The following is a 22265-nucleotide window of genomic DNA, read 5'->3' on the forward strand; positions in this document are numbered from 1 at the left end:
TATTTTGGGAATGTTTTTTCCCAATCTTATGTATTCATTTTCTCAATGGTGTCTTTTGATGAGCATAGTTTAAATTTTGATGACGTATAATGATTATTTTTTTTCTTTTTTGACAATCACTTTCTGTGACATAAGAAACTTGTCCATTCCCAAATCATGAAACTATTCCTGTTTTTCCCTAAAACTTTTATGGCTTTATATTTTATGTTTAGGTCTGTGCTCTATCTTAAATTAATTCTTGTGTTTAATGTGAGGGAGAGGTTGAGAGTCACTTTTTCTATATGAATAATCCGTACTCTAGCACCAGCTGTGGAATAACCGCCCTCCCTGTTGGACCGCTTCGGTGTCTTTGTCAAAGTCCCACCAATGCGGGTCTGCCTCTGGGGGTTCCTCCCGACTGACCTATTTGTGGATGCTTCTGTCAGTACCACAGTGTCCTGACTGTTACAGGTTGATAGCAACTCTTGAAATCAAGTTGTTTAAATCCAAAAATTTTATTCTTTTTCAAGATTGCTCGGGCCATTTTAAGTCCTCTGCATTTCCATGGAAATTTGAGACTCACTGTCAATTTCTAGGAAAAAAGTCTGTTGTTATTTCGATTGGATTGCATTCCACCTACAGATCGGTTTGCAGGTTCTTAATGTTGAGTCTTCTCCATCCTTTTTTACTTTTAATGACTACATAATTTGAACTTATCTGGTAATTCTTGTTAGTCTCTTATTATTCATTTGTATTCAATCTCTTATTTGTTTAAATGTTTTATTTTTGCGTACTCACACTGGATGATTCCAGTGTATAAAATCTCCGGGGTCTAAATCTGTTGTCGGTTGTTTCTGTCGGCACCAATTCCGACTAGTTCATTTCTCTGGTATTTGGTCATTTTGAAATTTTGAGTTTAAGCTACGGGAATCGTGACTGCCTGATCTGGGACTGCCTTATTCTATAAAGGATTTACAATCGCTTCTCCAGGAGGCAAGAGTGAGGGGCGTGCTACTGATCAGGGGTTGTTTCATCTCTGTTCTATGCTCTAGCCTGACACAGACTCCCAGGCTCAACCAGCTCTCTTTAGAGAGGCCAAACTTAACTGTGCTCCCGAATCTGTTTTCCCAACAGCTAATCACTCAGAATTTGGTGCTCCCTATTATCCTTTTTTTTTTTAAGTAGAACAGGCACCTATTAGAGATTTCCTTTCCTTCTTGGGAAAAACAGTGTTCTTTTTTCTCCCCTGATTATTTTTTAAGATCTATTTCTACATCAGTGAGAGGGTTCCTTATCACATGCAGTTTATTATGTTGCTGGAAATGAAAGGCTTCACTGAGCTTTCAAATTATAATTTATTATTAAAAGATCATAGCTAAGATCTTGCTACATAGAAAGTTTTAATCAAGTATCTGTTAAAATAGAAACAGTGAAAGCCACAGTATTTTGGGAGATATTTATAGTAATCTATTATAAAAACCCCCTAAAATATGATCAGTTATTTGAAATGAAATGATACACGGTAATAATCTATAATCTCTATAAACCAGTTCTTTAAAAAGTTCTCTTGGCACTGCAAGACGCTGATGAACAAAATGGCTCCTTGGCAGTGCTCGTGTTCCATCTCATTTCCCCTTGAGGACAGGAAGGACAGGATCACTTCAAGTTCACTAAAAGCAAAACTTACTAAAGGTTTTGAGTCACTACCTAAAATTAGTTTATTTAAAGTCTATTTTTTAAAAATAACAACACAGATGTTTGGCCTCTCTGCCTTGAAATGCTATGCTTTTGTAAAAAATGTTCAGAATGTCACGTTAAATCCCCACAAGTACCATTGCTGAAACAGGAATATAAATAGTACTAATAAATCCCAAACTGGTAATAAATAACCTGTGAAAATGAGAAGTCACATGTGCGCCCATTCGAACTCGGAGAAGCCTCCGTATAACGTTGACAACGGCGTGTGCTGGGACGAGGGTGGGGTCCAGGTTTATGTACTTATGAAATACTGAAATGTAAAATACTAAGCTCCCATCAGCCCAGATGTATTCAAAAGCAGCAAAAAACATCCATGCCTTATTTTTTTCAGAAATACAAGTTTTGAAAGGAAAAAGAAAAGTATCTGTAGCTCAAAGATACTTGGTTATTCTATAAGTGACTTACTAACCAGTATGTCCTAAAACTAAGTTTAGAGAAAGCCTCAAGACTTAGTTCTTCAGTTAATAAATAGCACAGAAAGCATTAATGGAAGTTCCCTAATGTAATTTTTGTCATTTTTATCACCAATTAGTCCAGGGAATCAGGAAATCACCTACCTTTAGGGCTTCTAGAGACCTTGATCTGTTAATTACATTCCCTGGTTCTCTATACTGACAGCACCAATGAAACAGTAACAAAATAACCAAAGACATGTGGCTTGGGGGGGGGGGACACATTTATTGTGTCGTATTCTTCTTGTAAAAGTGTTTGAAAATTTCCTTCCTACGAGAATGAAAATCCTTTAAATAATTATAAACTAGACTTTTATGTCTTATATAATTTAAATATGCTTCTATATGTATGCATGTGTGTATGTGTTTCCAGCTGAGAAAGGTTTACACTGGAAGTCAAAACTCTTCTAAACCATACACAAGAGATAACCACTTAGACAGTTAAGAATTTAGTGTGAGTATCCAGTATTCCAAAGAACTGTGCCACAATTAAATTAATCAATATCCAAAGGGTAAGCATTAAGCAGGTTGTTTTCAAACTTTGTTGTTATAAACTATTGTAACTACTCTCTTATACTCTAAACTAAGGCTGTATTTCCAGTAAAGATGAATCATCTCTTACCTTGTCAACTTGCTTAAACAAATTACGAAGTGTTTCTTATAAGATTACATTTTTTTAGGACTCCCTGCCACGATGGAGGTGAAAGCGGATACACTTTTCTTCTTTGCACAACAAAAATAAGGACGATGACCAATTAAAAAAAACAAAACAAAAAACCCCCAAAAGAACTGCCAGGTAATTGAACTGTATGGAAATCTGACAACCAAGGAGTTAAAGAAGAAACACTCATCCAGACTGGTAGGAGGGGCAGATACGGGCAGCTGGGGAAGAAAGGATGTGCAGCAAGGTAGTGGCTGACAGACTGGGTGAGGAGGCAGCGGCTGGAGGACTGGGCAGTCCCACATTCATGTGCAGATAAACTGGGAAGAACAACTGGGGAGTAAGGAGGACCCTGCAACCCAGGCTTCCAGCATGGGGAAATAAAGCCTCAAAACCTCTGGCTATAAAAAGCTGTGCAGGTTGAGGTGGTAGGAGGAACTCCCAGTCTCACAGGAGAGTTCATTGGAGGAACCCATGGGGTTCCAGAATGTACACAAACCCACCCACCTGGGAATCAGCACCAGAAGGGCCCAATTCACTTGTGGGTAGCAGGGGAAGTGACTGAAAGAGGGGCGAGAGTCAAGCAAGCGGCATTGTTCCCTTTCTGACCCTTCCCCAACAGGCAGTGTATAGCAATGTGGGTTGTCCTGCCCTGGCAAATAACAAAGGCTCCACCCCTTACAACTTAACGGGTGCACCAAGACAAAGAAATATGGCCCAAATAAAACAGATCAAAACTCCAGGAAAAAAACCTAAGTGACGAGGAGTTAGCCAACCTAATCAGATGCAGAGTTCACGACAATGGTAATCAGGATGCTCACAGAAATGACTGAATACAAATGCAAAACAAAGGAATAAGTGAAGGCTATGCAAAGTGAAATAAGGGAAAATATAGAGGGAACCAACAGTGAAGGGAAGAAAACTAGGACTCAAATCAATGATTTGGAACAGAAGGAAGAAATAAACATTCAACCAGAACAGAATGAAAAAAAAAATCAAAAAAATGAGGAGAGGCTTAGGCACCTCTGGGACAACTTCAAATATTTCAACATCTAAATCATAGGGAAGCCAGAAGGAGAAGAGGAAGAGCAAGAAATTACAAACTTATTTGAATAGTGAGGAATAACTTCCCCGGTTTGGTGAAGGAAATAAACATGTGAATCCAGAAAGCCCAGAGAGTCTTAAAGAAGTTGGATCCAAGGAGGAACACACCAAGACCATCACAGTTAAATTACCCAAGATTAAAGATAAAGAGAGAATCTTAAAAGCAGCAAGAGAAAAGGAGACAGTTATACCAACAAAGGAGTTCCCATTAGACTATCAGCTGATTTCTCAAAAGAAATCTTGTAGGCAAAAAGGGGCTGGAAAGAAGTATTTGAAGTCATGAAAGGTGAGAACCTACAACCAAGATGACTCTATCCAGCAAAGCTATCATTTCCCTTGATTTTCTTTTCCCCTCAGCTTTACTGAGGTAAAACCAACAAGTAAAATTGTAGTGTATAATGTGATAATTTAATATGTATGCATTATTGCACCTTTCTTTATACTTTTATCACATGTTATATTCCTAAATTAAATATCCCCAAATAATGTTACATGTTTTCAATTTTATACAATTGGGACTATATTATAATTGAACTGTCTTTTAATTTTTGCACAAATTATCTTATTTAGGATCCATCCACATTGTTTCTTATAGCTAGAATTCATTCATTTTCATGATTAAATAATATTCTAATATAACAAGAGAGCATAATTTATCTGCTCTACTGCGGGCTGGCAGATGAGTTCTATCCGGTCTTCTGCTATTGCAAACAACAAACATGCTCCCGCGTGTCCCTTCGTGTGCAGGGGAAAGAACTCCGCGAAGAGCGGAATCACTGGATCAGAGACTATATTTGCATTCAACTCTACAGGGAAATGACCAATTATTATATTTCTTCTTATCTTATTTTATATTCTAAAGAATTATAGCATTTTACACTCTAACCAGCAGAGTTTACATGTTTCATTTGTTCCATAATTTCACCAATACTTGCTATTATCCAGCTTATAAATTATTACAAAATAGTTTATGAAAGGCTACTGCATTGTGGTTTTAATTTACATTTCTCCAGCTATTGACCTAGATCACCTTTTCTATTTTTTGAGATAAACTTTTCATACACTTATTATCCCTGTGGGTTTCCTTTTCTTTGAAATACTTTTTTAGGTCTGTTGTCCATTTAGAATTTGAATTGTATTTGTCTTGCCAATTTGTAAGTTTTTTATAATCTGAGTACTGATCCACTGGCAGTTTATGCTTTACAAACACCTCACTCTGAAATCTGCGTTCTCACTCTCTTTATGGTTTTTTTTGATGAACAAAAATTCTTAATTTTAATGTAGTCAAATTTATTAATCTTTTAACACTGGCACTAACAAACATTTCCCCATTCCAAAGTCATAAAGATATCTCCTTTATTCTATTTGAAAAATTGTATAAAATGGTCAATAGACATAGGAAAAGATGCTCAACATCACTCATCATCAGAGAAATGCAAATAAAAACCACAATGAGATACCATCTCACACCTGTCAGAATGGCTGTCATCAATAAATCAACAAACAAGTGCTGGTGAGGATGTGGAGAAAGGGGAACCTTTTGCATTGTTGGTGAGAACGTAGACTTGTGCAGTCACTGTGGAAAGCAGTGTGGAGATACCTCAAAAAATTAAAAATGGGAGGTAGGGATGGGGGGGTGGAGGGGCATGATGGGGTGAAAATGGAGACAACTGTACTTGAACAACAATAAAAAATAAATTAAAAATGGATCTGCCTTTTGACCCAGCAATCCTACTTCTGGGAATGTATCTGAAGGAACCCAAAACACTAATTCAAAAACACATAAGCACCCCTATGTTCACTGCAGCATTATTTACAATTGCCAAGTTATGGAAGCAGCCCAAGTGTCTGTCTATAGATGAGTGGATAAAACAACTATGGGACATTTACACAGTGATTATGCTTGGTCATAAAGAAGAAGAAAATTTTACCCTTTGCAATAGTGTGGATGAACCTGGAGAACATTATGCTAAGTAAAATAAGCCAGTTAGAGAAAGACAAATACCATATGATTTCACTCAGATGTAGAATCTATTGAACGAACTGAACAAGGAAAACAGAGATGGACTCAAAGATAGAGAACAGATGACAACTAGTGGGGCAGGGGAGAGGAAGTTATGGGGTGGAGGGATTGAGCAAAGAGGAAAAAGGACTCATGGACAAGGACAAAAATGTGGTGATTACTGGGTGGAGGGGGTGTAAGGGGACTGAATGGTAATGGCAAAAATATAATAAGGGTTAAAAAACCTATTTTATTGTTGTTCAATTACAGTTGTCTGCATTTCCCCCCTCCAACTGTCCCCTACCCCAGCCAAACCAACCTCCCGCCCTTGCTTCCACCTCCCCCCTTGGTTTTCTCCATGTGTCCTTTATAGCAGTTCCTGAAAACCCTTCCTCCAATTATCGCCTCCCACCTCCCCTCTGGTTACTGTCAGATTGTTCTTAATTTCAATGTTTCTGGTTATATTTTGCTTGCTTTTTTTCTTTTGTTGATTATGTTCCAGTTAAAGGTGAGATCATATGGTATTTGTTCCTCACTGCTGGGCTTATTTCACTTTATCTAGGCAAATGCTATATGGGTATTATTTTATCAAGTTTCCTGTTAGTTTGAAATTTAGGAAAGTGATGAAACGAAAACAAAAGCAAGTAGAAGGTAATAATTAAAATGCCTTCAGTGGACATAATATTCTTCATCTAAAACATAATTTATCAACTTCATATATGCGTGTATTATACAACTAATATTTAAATCTTTATTAATCCCTTTACAGAAATAAATGTATTATCAAAATGAAATAAAATAAAAATTGTATGGTTGGCTATTCATAGTTAAGTCTCTAATCCACATACAACTGATTTTAGCGTAAACTGTGGTATATCTATCCATTTTTTATGTATATGGTAGGTACATGGTGTGTATACATGGTTACTGAACTGTTCTGGCACTACTTATTGAATTTCTCATCTTTTTGCCACTGATTTGAAATGTTAACTTCATTATTAATCATGTTTCCATATATATGTACATCTGTTTATGAACTTTATATTCTATTCTGTTGTTCAATTTGTTTATGATATCCAGTAACACACTGTGTTAATTACTACAATCTTAAACTAATTAAAAATTTAAAAAGAGTTTTCATTGCAGGGTAACTGACAAGTAAAATGGTAATATATGTGTTGATAATGGTGATTTGATATATGTATATATCATGAAAGAATTTTCACAACCGAGTTAATTAACACATCTATCACCTCACATATTTATCTTTATGGGGGGGACACGAACATTTAAATTCTACTCTCTTAGCAAATTTCAATTATATAATTCAATGTTACCAACTACAGTCAGCATGTTTTATAAAAGATCCTCAGGCCTTACTCATCTTATAGCTACAAGTTTTCATCTGTTTCTAAGAGTCTGACATTTTCCCACCCTTTGCAGTTCTTTTAGGAGTGTGTTGGTAATTCTTAGGGTTTCGCTCTTCAGTTGAGAATCTGAGGGGAACTGCGTTGCCTCCTATTTTGAGGAAAAACTGATTATTATAATTCTATAATATTGAGTCTACCACTCTATGAACATGATAAATCTTTCCATTTATTTACATCTTCCTTCATCCACATACTTTATTATCAATTATAGCCTGTAATTCTCACTTTCCAATCCATCAGAATTTAGCATGCATTTTGTTTAGGTTCTCTGGATTCCCAAGAGCCTTCAAAATCTTTAAATATTTAATTACATTTTTTTCTGTTTGTGCAAAAAGTTTCAAAGAGGATTTATGTGTCACTTGAAAAGAATATGATGCCAATACCACAGAATGACAAGGGAGTCAGGGAAATCAGATTATTTGCTTCTAATAATATATGTCTTCATGATTTTGTAGGAAGTTTATTTCTGTAAGATCATACACATACTTTGAAGCCAACTAGAAATATATTTCTGTGCTTCACACATACAAAGTGCTTACTAAATAATTAGTTCATTTAGTATTTGTATCACCAACCACTCGCTGCCCTCCGCTCTAACAGTGTAACTGAAAACTGACTACAAAGGGCTGACATAAATACACACAGTAAGTACAATATCACCAAATATTTTCAAGATGGCTATTTGGTTTCAGAAGTCTTGCTTATAAAACTAGTAAATAACTTTTGTTATTTCAAGAGAAAACAAAGAATGAAAAACTCATAATATTTATGCCAAGTAAGAAATGGGTGTTTCTGACAGAAATGACATGGACATTGGCTCTTCATCCTGTGAGCTACGGAAGGCTCAAGACCCTGATAGATCAGCAACTGAACTTCCTGGAAAAATAAAAAGTATTCATGAATAAGAATGATATGGAAAAAATTAAAATTACCTGTAGAGTGCAGTTCATCATCCTTATTATGTAATCAAACTGCTGATGGTCTAGTATTGCCCGGTTTTGCTGGACATGTAGACCCAGTTCCTCCGTGAGACACTGTCTCGCCGCCTTTCCTTTCAGGGCTCTCAGGGCGGCAGGAAGGGTCTGAGGACGAGAGAGGCCGGCGTGAACAAGAGGAGCCACCGGAAAAAACTAACTTGTAACCTCACTGGAAGTTCAAGTGCATCCTGTAAACCATTTGACAGTTACTAATAAAATTAAGCTGTTGAGTAAGAGTAGCTCTGCTATTGAGGACAACTGTAAAATAGACTTTTAGTTACTTTTATTTATAAGCAAGCATGAAAAAATAAGTAAAATTAGTTTACATAATAAATTTTAAAAAACATTAACTACACTTTTTAAAAAACTCATCGAAACTCTACCAAACAACTGCTGCTTCGGATCACAGGTCAAAGTCACAGACATTCAGATACTTTCTTTCAATAACTGGCCACATCTCCATGGCAAGAATAGAAATAAAAATTAAAATGAGAAGAAATACAGGGGATTTTCTACTTTTACACTGGTCAGCTATTTAATCACTACATAGTTTTAATTTATGCTTGGAAAATTCTACAATCTCTTCTCATTTCAATATCAAAATAAAAAAAGAAAAAGGATTCAGAGCTACACATAGACATCTTTAGGTTTATTCATTAAAAATCTTTCACCTCAGTATCCATAAGCATGCCTCTTTCAGTTAATCCAGAAAAGCTTAGTTAACACACTTCACATAAAATAATAACAGGTTTAACTTTGAAAACCTAAAAAAGGAACAAAGGAGCAAATGAGGAGGAAGGGAAGAAGCCCGAGAGCAGGAGGGCACGACATGTGTACAGGCGGGCACAAGAGACAGGATGTGAGAGCCGAGAGTGAGGACAGAGGAACGTCTGCGACGCTCCAGCCAGAGGAAAAAATGGAAACCTAACAGCTTCAAAACAGAAAGCGGCTTGGGGTCTTTTAGTGTAAGGGTAAAAACTACATGCTTCGCTAGGCCCTGGTAATAGATGTTCAGAACTATGATGAATCACCAAGAAAAGGGTTCTTTATGTTAAGCATATTTTATTAAAAAAGGCAAGAAAATCTGCTTAACAAGGCACATTGAAGTTGAATACCACAATTTCTCTAATTCATTACTAATTCCCACTAGATTCTTTGCAATAAATATTACATGTCTAATCACTACGCTGTACACCCAAAAGTAACAGAATATTGTATAAATCAACTGTAATCAAAAAATTTTAAAGAAACAGTAAAATGTTAAGTTCTTAAGTAATATGTCAAAATAGGATCTAATGAACAATGTCAAAAGTCTGAGGGAAAAAAATGACTATCAGTATTTGTCTGGGAGCCATACAATTAGGCTTGGCTAAGATTTTAAATCTTAGACACTATTTATTTAAAATTATCAAAACACTTGATAAAGAAAAAGGATGAGCCCTGGCTGGTGTAGCTCAGTGGATTGAGCACAGGCCTGTGAACCAGAGGATTGCGGTTCAATTCCCAGTCAGGGCACATGCCTGGGTTTCAGGCCGGTTCCCTGCAGGCCAGTTCCCAGCAGGGGACGCATAAAAGGCAACCATACATTGATGTTTCTCTCCCTCTCTCCTTCCCCTGTAAAGATAAATAAATAAAATCTTAAAAAAAAAAGAAAAAGGATGAAATTAGAGGAGAGATCCATTGGTGAACTAAACATGTAAATCTGACTGGGAAATAATGAATTCTTACTTGGGAAAGATGGTATTTTATTACCTTTTCTGTCTCCAGCGTTTTATTTTCAAATATGAATGAGATGCAGTTTCTAACAACTTCTAATCTCTGTGCACTGTTGAAAACTGTTGTCACCTTGTCCATTATCGAAACTAGTAAAGGAATATAAAAAAAAACACAAGTAAATTAAACTCCTCTGGCAATGACAGCAGCACGGGGAACAGTACTGTTTTGAGTTTGTACGTCTGTAACTGTACATGATCGACATTTAGAATTCATGTTTCCCTTTTACGTGGCCTTTAAGGTATCCCATTTCATTACTCTGATTGTATTTTTAGGTTTCAAAGTTCTGGGCTAGTCAATGGTTTATGGAAGATAATTTGACAGGACAGAGTCCAATGATACACTTAACTCATGCAAATTAATTCAAATTTCACAGTAAAATTAGATTAAGCAAAGGTAAACATCTATTTTAATTTTAATTATAAACAAATTGGTAAGTGCTTGTGGTCTAGGATCAGGACACAAGTATATGTAAGAGGTCTCCTACTGAAAAGAGAAGCTGATATTTCTAAGATACTACAAAAGAAAAACTACAAACTCCAAAAAACTAGATTCTACAAATCTGAGTAGAGGGGACTTGAAGGAGCACTGTACCAAAAGAGAAATGATCATAGCCAAAAAGTTGCTACACAAACTTGGGAAGGTCACTTTTTAGTCCTGTAAACTCGGCACCTGTCACCTTCACTGTGACCCTGCATACTTTCCATTTATTACACAGGCTCAAATTACTTAAGATAAATTTAACTCACTGAAAGAATGCCAGAAAGATATAAATGAAAGTAATATTTGGTAAACAAAAAGTAATCTTAACAAATGAGGTAGCATCAATAATGTTCAAGCCCAAAAGAAAAATTCCTTATCGTTCATGGCTGCTCCTGGAATCTAAAGGCAGAATCCCATCTGCTCCCCACACACCGAACAAGAAAGACTATCCTATGTTACTCATTAGCATATCTTTCATTTTATCAACATGAAACCTCCCCTCCTTAGAATAATTTTTTAAACATTTAAAACATTTTGAACTATTTATAAATTCACGAAAAGTTGCAGAATAGCACAGAAAATACCATGCTTTTCTCATTACCCAGCTTCCCTCCACGGTGACATCTTACATAACTAAAGTGCTTTATCTGAATCAGGAAGTCAATGGACATAATACAGTTAATTAGACAATAGATCTTACTTGGATTTAACCAGTTTTCTTCAAATAATTTTTAATCACATAACATTAAATTCTGCATAAGCATGATAGTTAAACAGATTATTTCATAGGACTTTTCTGTCTGAAATGCTCATTCTTAATTGTGGGCTATGGTGCTTCCCATACATGTAGGTTAGTAGTAGAGATTGAAATAGAAATCCATTTATATTTACAGCAGAAAACTTCTTAAAGAGTCTCCAAAAGATACCACATACTTTACTGAGAGAGCAACATCTTTAAGCTATGTTTACAAACCTTTACTTCTAAAGTATCTTTAGTAGTATTTTGCATTTTCTTTAGAACAAGCCATTAATAAGACCCCCATTTTCTTACAATGAATCTGTATACTACCAGGGAATTATTATTTTCCTTTGGAGATTATGATTTAGTTCACTCCCAGGAGGAAGTTCTGTTGGAGTTACTGATGCTTCAGGGACTGGCCAAACCCCAGCTGCAGCATTTGTATACCAGATCCCTAACCTTTGATAGCGACTCTGGTTTATGGGTGCCTGACTTCCCAGGATTGCTTTTCTAAGGCTTTGGCTATTAAATGATAGTTTCAGGCCATCACCATTACTCTGGCCCCTTTGAGGAATAGCTAGAAACTAGTGAACCTCTCAAAATGTGAATATCTGTTAAGGTGACAGCATATTCTAACTCATTAAATGAGTATCATGTAAAATGAAACAGTCACAGCTTTTGATTTAGGATGAGGGAAATCCTGATTCTGACCAATCCAAAGAAACCAGAAAGTTGGACAGAGGCCCCTGCACACATGTATCCATCCCTTTTGGTCTGACAGGAAGAACGTGCAGGACCGAAGACTGAGTCATGTGTGCCAGTTACAGTGAGACATCCCATGTGCATCTAAATAAAGAATTTGATGTGAATTGAAAATGAAGAAAGTAAAGACATTATACAAAGACAACACTGAGGGAATGCTATAATTCAAGCATATTAAATTTTGAACAAACTTCTACTCTGTTCATGTGGGTATTTAAATAATGCATTCAACAAACTTATGAATATTAAAACTACATGACCAAAATCCTTTAAAAAAATAACTATTTACTATAAGATGTCAACCCTCTCTGTCCTCTACTCTATGTGAAAGTACAATCAACACATGTAAAAGTTGTATAATCTTAGGAAAATAATGGCAAATTAACATTTCTAAATAAATAATTAAGTAATATTATTACATAAGTAACATGTTAATAGTGCATAAATCATGAGCATTACCACATAAATAGTATAATTAATACACTACTGTCCATTAATAATAAAATTACACTCAATTCCAGGTAGGATGGAATAGTTCATGCAAATGAAAACTTCTACCAGGAACAGGTATAAATGTCAGATAAAATGCAAAAACTGTCTACTTGCATATCAGAGAACTACAAAAGCACAAAGATGAGAGATCCTAAGTTTCCAGAGAAGGGAAAAAGACTAAAGACACACATCCATTTTCCCCCTAGGAGATTTGTCAATACTGGGTGCAGACAGGAGCCTGGGCATGCTGGCTTGGTTCTGGCTGTGGCTAGGTTGGCCAGTAAACTTTCTGGTGAGAGCTGAGCTGACAAAAGTGGATGTGTGCTATAGTCTCTGTGTAAACCTTTAAAAGAACATTAAAGAAATGTATAAATAACAAGAGATAAATTGTGGAATAAGAACATTTATTAATCCAAAAGGCAAGAAATCAAGGGAAACCATAAAACGGGAGGGTGAAATAGAAACAATCCAGTAAATTACATCAAAGCTATTACTGCCTCATAAATTTTATACACACACACACACATGCACACACATTTATATGCTAAAATACAAGAAATATACTAAGATAGTAAGACTTGCTATAGAAACCTACCACCATACAAGAGGCATACCTTAAATATAGGGACCCAGATGTTTGAAAATAAAAGGATGAAAAAGATGAGCCGCACCAACACTAAACAGAGAAAAACTGGTACAGCTGTATGAATATCTAAGAACACTTTAAGGCAAGAAGCATTAATAAAGACAAAGAGAGACATTTCGTAATGACAAAGGGATCAATCACCAGGATGCTATAATATTTGTAAATATATTAAAATCCAATAAATCAACTTCAAAATGTGTGAAGAAAAAACAGAACTAAAGAGAAATAGCCTATATTACTATTATCAAAGATCTAACATAACTCCCTAAAAAAAAAAAGAAGAGATTAATCAGTAAAGAAAGACAACTCACAGAATGGGAAAAAGTATTTGCAAATCATGTATCTGATAAAGGACTTGTATATAGAATATATAGAGAACTCTTAGCAACTCAATAATAAAAAGACAGCCCAAAAGTGGGCAAAGGATCTGAATGGACATTTCTCCAGAGAAGATACAAAAATGGCCAACAAACAAATGAAAAGATGCTCTGCATCATTAGTGAATGCAGAGAAACCTGAATGCCCATACATTGCTGGTGGGAATGTAAGCTGGTACAGCTGCTTTGCTAAGTAATCTGGTGTCCTCAAAACGTCGAACATAAACTTATCATATGACCTAGCAATTCCACACTCAGGTATATACATGCAGGAACTGAAAACATATGTCCACCAAAACTTTACATGAATGCTCAAAGCAGCATTATTGATAGTAGCAGAAGCAAAAAAAACCCAAATGTCCATCAACTGACGAATGAATACCAAAACGTGATATACAGCTGGTCCTCAACTTAGGACAATGGTTTGAGTTATGATATTTCAACCTTTTGATGGTGTAAAAGCACTGAGCGTTCAGTAGAAACTGTATTTCAAATTCTGAATTTTTATCTTTTCCCAAGATAGCCACATGTGGTAGGATGCTCTCTCCTGATGTTGGGCAGCCACAGTGAGCTGCAGTGATCATGAGGGTAAACGACCGATACTCTCCAGTGCACTGTGTTGCCAACCTTTGCTGGATGTTGTGTTCTGAGCACACTGAACATAGGCTACGCCAAGCTATGATGGTGGATAGGTCAGGTGTACTAAATGCATTTTTAACTTACGGTATTTTCAACTAATGGTAGATTTATTGGGAGGTAACCCTATCCATAAGTCCAGGAGCATCTGTGTATCTATACAGTGGAGTATTATTCAGCCATAAAAAGCAGTGAAGTACTGATACATATTATGTGAAAAAACTGAAAATACTATGCTCAATGAAATAAGCCAGTCACAAAAGATAATGTATTATATGATCCCATTTATAGAAAATGTCCGGATTAGGCAAATCTACAAAGATAGGAAATAGATTACTGCCAAAAGCTCGGGAAGAAGTGACTTAGGGGAAAACAGCGAGTAACTGCTAATAGGCATGGGTATTTTTATCTGAGATAATAAACATTCTCTAAAATTAGACAGTGAAAATGGCTGTAAAACCCTGTGAATATACTAAAAATCATTGAACTATACACTTTAAATGGGTGAGTTTTACGGCATGTGAATTATGTCCCAATATAGTTGTTTTTTTAAGAAGCAATGATTCTAGTGGTGGTGGTACTGGCAAACAGTCTGTGTGAAGAGCCTGGGAGTCTCTCCCACTGGCCGAGGTGTCAGCAGGGGGACATGCTTAGAGTGAGCACATGGAAAACTGGAAACATCAGTGGATAGGGCCCAAGTGCAAAGAGCTAGCAAGATAAATGGATGGAGAAAAAAGCCTTTCCCCTCTTCTGGTACCAGATTGGGGGTAGGATACGGAAAAGGCAGGCACAAGCACCACAGAAGTCAAATGGCGCAGGGGGAGGTGCCAGACCAAAGAAGCCTGCCAGTCTAGCCTAGGGAAAGAAGGGATTTGTTGGGAGGTGGATCCAGCTGAAGCACGTGAAAGTTTGGGAAACTGATTAGGTATCTTGAGAAAGCACCTGGTTTGTCCCACACCCAGGCTAATATAATGTCATGGGAACAAAGAAACATGCTCTTGCTTGTGGCTGGTTTCCTCATGACTTGGACTCTCATGGAAGGACTCGCCTGTTATCATGGGCCACGTGGCCTCAGCAACTATGTGGCCCATGACCTCTAGGACAGAGCCTCTCTCACTCTCTAGCTCAGCTAGTGATGCACTAGCCAGTGTGTTCTCGGGCTCCTGCAGCCCTGGCAACTGCCTGGCTCATGGCTGTTTGGACTCCACGTATAGGCTCCAGGGGGCAGCCTGGAATGAACAGCAGCTGGGAACAAGGTAAGCTACCTGGATGTGGACTATTATTGCTTAGCAGCTGCTGCAGGCTCCAAAGGGCTGTACTTTAAAACGGAGCAAGCTCTTGACACTGGCTTTTGTCTCGGTTTTGTGGAGGTGATGGGCTTTTTTTTTAAATTTATTTTTTATTGATTATGCCATTACAGTTGTTCTATTCCCCCCCTTCATTCCCCTCCACCCTACCCCCCCATCCCCACCATTACCCCCCTTTAGTTTATGACCATGTGTCTCAAGTTCTTTGGATTCTATATTTCCCATACTATTCTTGCCCCCCCCCCATCTATTTTCTATCTACTGTCTATGCTACTTATTTTCTGTACCTTCTCCCCCCCTTCTCCTCCTCCCACTCCCCTGTTGCTAACCCTCCTTGAGATCTTCATTTCTATGTTTCCACTCCTGATCTAGCTGTCCTTTTAGTTTGCTTTTGTTTTAGGTGTGGTTGTTAATAACTGTGAGTGATGGGCTTTTGAGTTAGAATCTGCCATTCTCCCAGATCACGCAGCAACTGGATAAAACCCCTTTCCTTCCACACCGGCAGCTGCCACACAAGTTTGGCTTTTGTGGTGGCAGGCAGATGAACCTGTTTTTTGGTTTGGTTACAGTAGCAGTTAGGTTAATGGTTACCCTTTGTGAGAGGTGGTGAATGGAACAATGTTTCTGGGTGTTGATAATGCTCTGATTCTGGTTATACAAGTTTGTTTAAATTGTGAACATTTATCAAGTTGTACACTTAAGTTTTTGTATCTTCTATCTTTTGTAAGATTTCATTTATTTATTTTTTGAGAGAGGAAAGAGGAGGACAAAGAGAGGGAAAGAAACTACAATATGAGGAAGAACTACTGACTGCTTTTCATACACGCCCCTACCAGGGACTGAACCCACAAGCCAGGCATGTGCCTTGACCAGGAATCAAACCAGTGACCTTTCGTTTTGTGGGAAGATGCCCAATCAACTGAGTCACATCAGTCAGGGCTGTGTCTTGTATCTGGATGAAAGGTTTACTTTGAAAACAAACAGACAAATACATACCAACAGGTGGACCTGCTGGTACAACACATTTCTTTTCCACTCGTGTAGCAGGAGGTGCATTCTGGTTCTTGGCAAGATTTTCCTGTATTAATTCTTGTACCCGGGTTTCATTAATCTTTGGGAAGGGAAGAATATGAACTCGCAAGTGGGATCCTTCTGTTGGACGTGGAACTTTCTGAAATGCCATATGAGGGTTTGGATTCTCCTGCAACATGAAACACAGGTAAAATTATTCAAAAGGTAAAAGAGCAGATTGTCAGGGAGGGTGTGGGAGGTCGGGGGGATACAAACTGCAATCAGACAGATGATTATATGTACATTCAAATACATGCCCTAAAATATAGTCCCAGGATCTTAATTCAGCAGCATCTGATATGGCTGATCAACCTCTTCCCCCTCCATGAACACTTTTTGTTCCCACTTGATTTCTAGGTCTTCTAGCTACATCTTCATTTTTTATGTACCTAATCTCTTAACGATGTGAATATCCCAGGGCTCAGACCTTAGGCTTCTCTTCTATTTATACTTACTTCCTTGGTGGTAATTTCTACTCTCATATCTTTAAAACCATCCAAACACCAATAACTCAAATTCTTGTCTCCAACTGAGCTTTCTCCTGAACTCCATATCCATGTATTCAATATAAATATAAATATTTCCATTTGAGCCCTGGTTGGTGTGGCTCCATGGTTTGAGTGCTGGCCTGTGAGCCAAAAGGTTTCTGCTTTAATTCCCAGTCAGGCACATGTCTGGGTTGCAGGCCAGGTCCCCAGTTGGGGGTGTGCAAAAAGCAATGCATGGATGTTTCTATCCCATTCTTTCTTCCTCCCTTATCCTCTCTCTGAAAATAAGTAAAATATTTAAAAAATATACATATATCCACTTGAATTATAAAAAAACAGAACCCCTGGCCAAGATGGAGGTGTAGGTAGACACACTGTGCCTCCTCTTACAACCAAAACTAAGGAAAACAAAAATTTAGAAAGAAAAAAACAACCAGAACAGACAGAAGATTGAACTGTATGGAAGTCCGACAACCATTCATCAAGACTGGTAAGAGGGGCGAAGTGGGTGGCCAGTGGAGAGGGGTTGTAGCAGGAAAAAGCCATGGCTGGTGGCGCACAGGTGGCGGTTGGCAGACCCCAGGTGAGGGGTAGTAACGGGCAGACCCAGTGAGGCGTGGAAGGCGGCTGGCTGACCACGGTCACACATTCGTGCACAGATAAACCAAGCAAAAATGAGGAGCGAGGCAGACCACGCAACCCAGGGCCCCAGCACCAGGAAATACATCCTAAAAACACCGACTGAAAACACTTGTGGGGGTTGAGATGCCAGGAGAGACTCCCAGCCTCATAGGAGAGTTCGTTGGAGAGACCTACAGGGTCCTAGAATGTACACAAGACCACCTACCCGGGAACCAGCACCAGAAGGGCCCAAGTTGCTTGTGGGAAGTGGCAGAAGGGACTGAAATCCGAGACAGAGCGGAGCAAGCACCATTGTGCCTTCTCTGATCCCACCCCCACATACAGTGTCACAGCCCAGTGACGGGGTTGCCCCACCCTGTCGAACACTTAAGGCTCTGCCCCTTACTACTTAACAGGTGGGACCAGACATAAACAAACAAACAAACAAACAAACAGCTGAAACAAAAGAACATATCAAAGCCCCAGAGTCAATACATCTAAGTGACCAACAAATAGCCAACCTATCAGATGCATAGTTCAAAGCACTGGTGATCAGGATGCTCACAGAATTGGTTGATTTTGGTTGCAAATTAGATGAAAAAATGAAGGCTGCACTCTAAGTGAAATGAAGGAAAATGCACAGGGAACCAACAGTGATGGGAAAAAAACTGGGACTCAAATAAATGGAGTGGACCAGAAGGAAGAAAGAAAGAAAGAAACAGAAAAGAATGAAAAAAAAATTCACAAAATCAGGAGAGGCTTAGGAATCTCCAGGACATTTTTAAATGTTCCAACATCCAAATTATAGGGCTACCAGAAGGGGAAGAGGAACAGCAACAAGTGGAAAACTTATTTGAACAAATAAAGGAAAACTTCCCCAATCTGGCAAAGGTAACAGACTTTCAGGAAGTCCAGGAAGCTCAGACATTCCTAAAGAAGGTAGACCCAAGGAGGAACACATCAAGGTACATCATAATTACATTACCCAAGATTAAAATGAAGGAGAGAATTCTAGAAGCAGCAAGAGATAAGGGGACAGTCACCTACAAAGGAGTTCCCCATCAGACTGTCAGCTGATTTCTCAAAAGAGACCTTCCAGGCAAGAAGGGGCTAGAAAGATGTATTGGAAGTCATGAAATCTAAAGACCTACAACCAAGATTGCTCTATCCAGCAAAGCTTTCATTTAGAATGGAAGGTCAGATAAAGCGCTTCTCAGATAAAGTCAAATTCAAGGAGTTCATTATCACCAAGCTCTTATTATATGAAATGTTAAAGAGACTTACCTAAGAAAAAGAAGATAAAAAATATGAACAGTAAAAAGACAGGAAACTCACAGATATAAACAACCATACCTGAATCAAAAGCAAACTAAGCAAACAACTAGAACAGGAACAGAACTGCAGAAATGGAGATCACATGAAGGGTTAGCAACAGGGGAGTGGGAGAAGGAGAGAGGAGAAAAAGGTAAAGAGAATAAGTAGCATAGATGGTAGATAGAAAATAGGGGGAGGGCAAGAATATGGGAAATGTAGAAGGTAAAGAACTTATGGCACATGCACCTAAACTAAAGGGGGAGAATTCAGGTGGGAGGGGGTGTGCAGGGTGGAGGGGAATGAAGGAGGAAAATGGGACAACTGTAATAGCATAATCAATAAAATATATTTTAAAAAATCTAATATGTCCAAAATGGAGGATTTAATCTTCATCTTCTCTAAATCTGTTTTCTACAGTCTTCACCTCTTTAGCATATGACATATTTATTTTTCCAATCACTCAGGTGAAAAGCTTGGAGTCATCTTCAATGCGTTTCTCTAATACTCCATTATCTACTCCTCTGCAATGCTCTGGATGTTGCCTGCAAAATATGTTTATAACCTTACCCTTTTGCAACAACCTGATTCAAGCCAACATCTCTCATTTACTACCAAACGACTACCTTGAAGCTAGTCTCCCTGCTTCCACTTTTATTCCCTCCCTCTTCTATTCTTTTTAAAAATTATTTTATTGTTGTTCAATTACAGTTGTCTGCATTTACCCCCACCACAGCCATCCCCACCTCCCTCCCTTGCTTCTGCCCCCTTGGTTTTGTCTATGTATTATTTATAGTTGTTCCTGAAAACCCTTCCCCCATTAACTCCTCTACCTCCCTTCTTTTCTTTTCTTAACACTGCAGATAGAATAAATTAGTTAAAGTATGTTAAACTATCACCTAACTACTCTGTTCATTCAAATAGCTCTTTGTTCAAGGTAAAATCCAAAGACTTTACAATGATTTATAAGGCCCTATGAGATCTGGCTTTCCTGTGTGACCATGTCTTACTGTTTCCTTCTGCTCCACATATACTGCCCTTCTTGTTCCTGCCTCAAGGCCTTTTGCATTTAACTGTTCCGCCACTGATTTATAGCATCCTTTCTCCCTTTCTTTCCTCAAATGTCACCTTTCTTGGCCACCCTATATAACATTAGCCCCCTCCAGTACACTCCCAATCCCCTTATTATATTTTCCTTCTTAGCACTTAATCACCTTCTCACACACTATAAATTTTATTTAACTTCATTGTCTATCCTTCTCTCAATGACATGAAACTCCATGAGGGCAGACTTTTCAGTCAATTAAAAAAAATACTTTTGTCCTCTGCATCTAGAAACTGCACGGTACACAGCAGGCACCCTAAACTACTTCCTACTGAATCCTAACAAATGGGACACAATGTTGAACACACATTAGGATTGTAAAAACTGAATTAAATATGTCAGCCAATATTTTCATAAATCCTCAGGAGTGGCATGGATTTTTACCCAGTCACCTAGTTAAGAAGGGTTATATTGCAAATACTACAGGCAGAGTGAAATCCATCCTTTTTATAAAGTTCTCTGGGGAAGGCTCCTTTACAACCATTCTGAGACCAATTCCAGCATTAATAATCCTTTGTAACCAGAAAACTATCCCCCGCAAAAGAACCTGTGTTATTCATGTTGTAGATTAAACTCTACACTACCCTCATACATTCTCTGGACAATTAAAATAACCAACTGTCATTATGTATGAGAGCCACTCCCACAATCCTTTTTGGCTATTTGGCCCAGACCCAGAAAAGGAAAAGGTTGGGTCATAGCAGATGACATAGGAAGCGCATCTCAACAATACAATAGAAATAATACTTCTTTAAAGTGTCAAAAGAGCCTGGGTTCTAGTTTTTGCTCTACTCATTATCTAATGCTGGATACATAACTTTGGTGAACACATACACTTAGGCTTCTTTTACAGGTTTCCTGAGAAGGAAAAATCAGATGTAAAACATGTTCTTGTCAAAGCAACCCTCATACACTCTGTATTTTCCCCTTACATCATTAGCAGAAAAGAATAAATAAGTAAATTCCTATGTCAAGACTTTATGATCACCACTTTCTAAACTATACGTTGAAAAAACTGTTCTAAAACAGCATCACTAATCTATAGTTTATAAAACTGCCCTTTTCTAATAGTGTATTTCTTTTTCTCTATTCTTTAGGCAAAAGTCTAAGCAATCTTTCCAAAGTTATAAATACACATTTTCTAAAAGCCATTAGGCAGATATTGTTTTAAGGATAGGAAGGTAATTAATGTGGATTTTGAGATCTAAGTCAGATGCATTTAAAGTATAATAACTACTTTTGTTTTTACTTATACTCATTTTCCTTATAAAAAAATTAAAACTTTAAATATATTTTCCATGATATAAATAATATTCATTAATGCAAACTTTAAAACATGGGCCAAACAGTCCTATTAGAAAATGGGCAAAGGACCTGAATAGACACTTCTCCAAAGAGGACATACAGAAGGCCAACAGACCTATGAAAAGATGCTCAATGTCACTAATCATCAGAGAAATGCAAATTAAAACCACAATGAGATGTCACCTCACTCCTATCAGAATGGCCATCATCAGTAAATCAACAAACAGCAAATGCTGGGAAGGATGTGGAGAAAGGGGAATCCTTCTGTACTGCCGATAGGAATACAGACCGATGCAGCCACTGTGGAAAACAGTGTGGAGTTTCCTCAAAAAATTAAAAATGACCCCAGTGATTCCACTTCTAAGATTTTATCCAAAGAAATCTAAAACACAAATTTAAAAGAATATATGCAGCATTATTACAATAGCCTAGATTTGTAAGCAGCCAGTAGATGAATGGATAAAACAACTATGGGACATTTACAATGGAATATGACTTGGCCATAAAAACAAAGAAAATTTAAAAGCTAAGCAATGAAGATATAGACAACTTACCTGACTCAGAGTTCAAAACACTGGTAATCAGGATGCTCACAGCACTGAGTCAGCTCAGTCACAAAACAAAGGAAGAAATGAAGGCTACCCAAAGTGAAATAAAGCAAAGTATACAAGGAACCAACAGTGAAGGGAAAGACACTGGGACTCAAATCAATGAACTGGAACAAAGAAAGAAATAAACATCCAACCAAAACAAAATGAAGAAATAAGAATTCAAAAAAGTAAGGAG

At 37.7% G+C, this 22265-nt stretch overlaps 1 protein-coding gene across 2 annotated transcripts in view; it reads right to left on the reverse strand.

Annotated features, from left to right (window-relative positions):
• Positions 1 to 22265, reverse strand: part of SBF2 (SET binding factor 2) — a 392309-nt gene that overhangs the window by 133976 nt on the left and 236068 nt on the right. For both annotated transcript variants that reach the window (XM_037133799.2, XM_037133797.2), the window contains exons 14-16: positions 16575 to 16779; positions 10116 to 10225; positions 8319 to 8468 (exon numbers count right to left, since the gene is read on the reverse strand). In XM_037133799.2, the coding sequence (XP_036989694.2) occupies positions 8319 to 8468; positions 10116 to 10225; positions 16575 to 16779 (465 nt within the window). The remainder of the gene's footprint in view (positions 1 to 8318; positions 8469 to 10115; positions 10226 to 16574; positions 16780 to 22265) is intronic.

This window comes from Artibeus jamaicensis, unplaced genomic scaffold (assembly GCF_021234435.1).
Source record: "Artibeus jamaicensis isolate MK-2021 breed Jamaican fruit bat unplaced genomic scaffold, CSHL_Jam_final contig_797, whole genome shotgun sequence".
Classification (NCBI taxonomy): domain Eukaryota; kingdom Metazoa; phylum Chordata; class Mammalia; order Chiroptera; family Phyllostomidae; genus Artibeus; species Artibeus jamaicensis.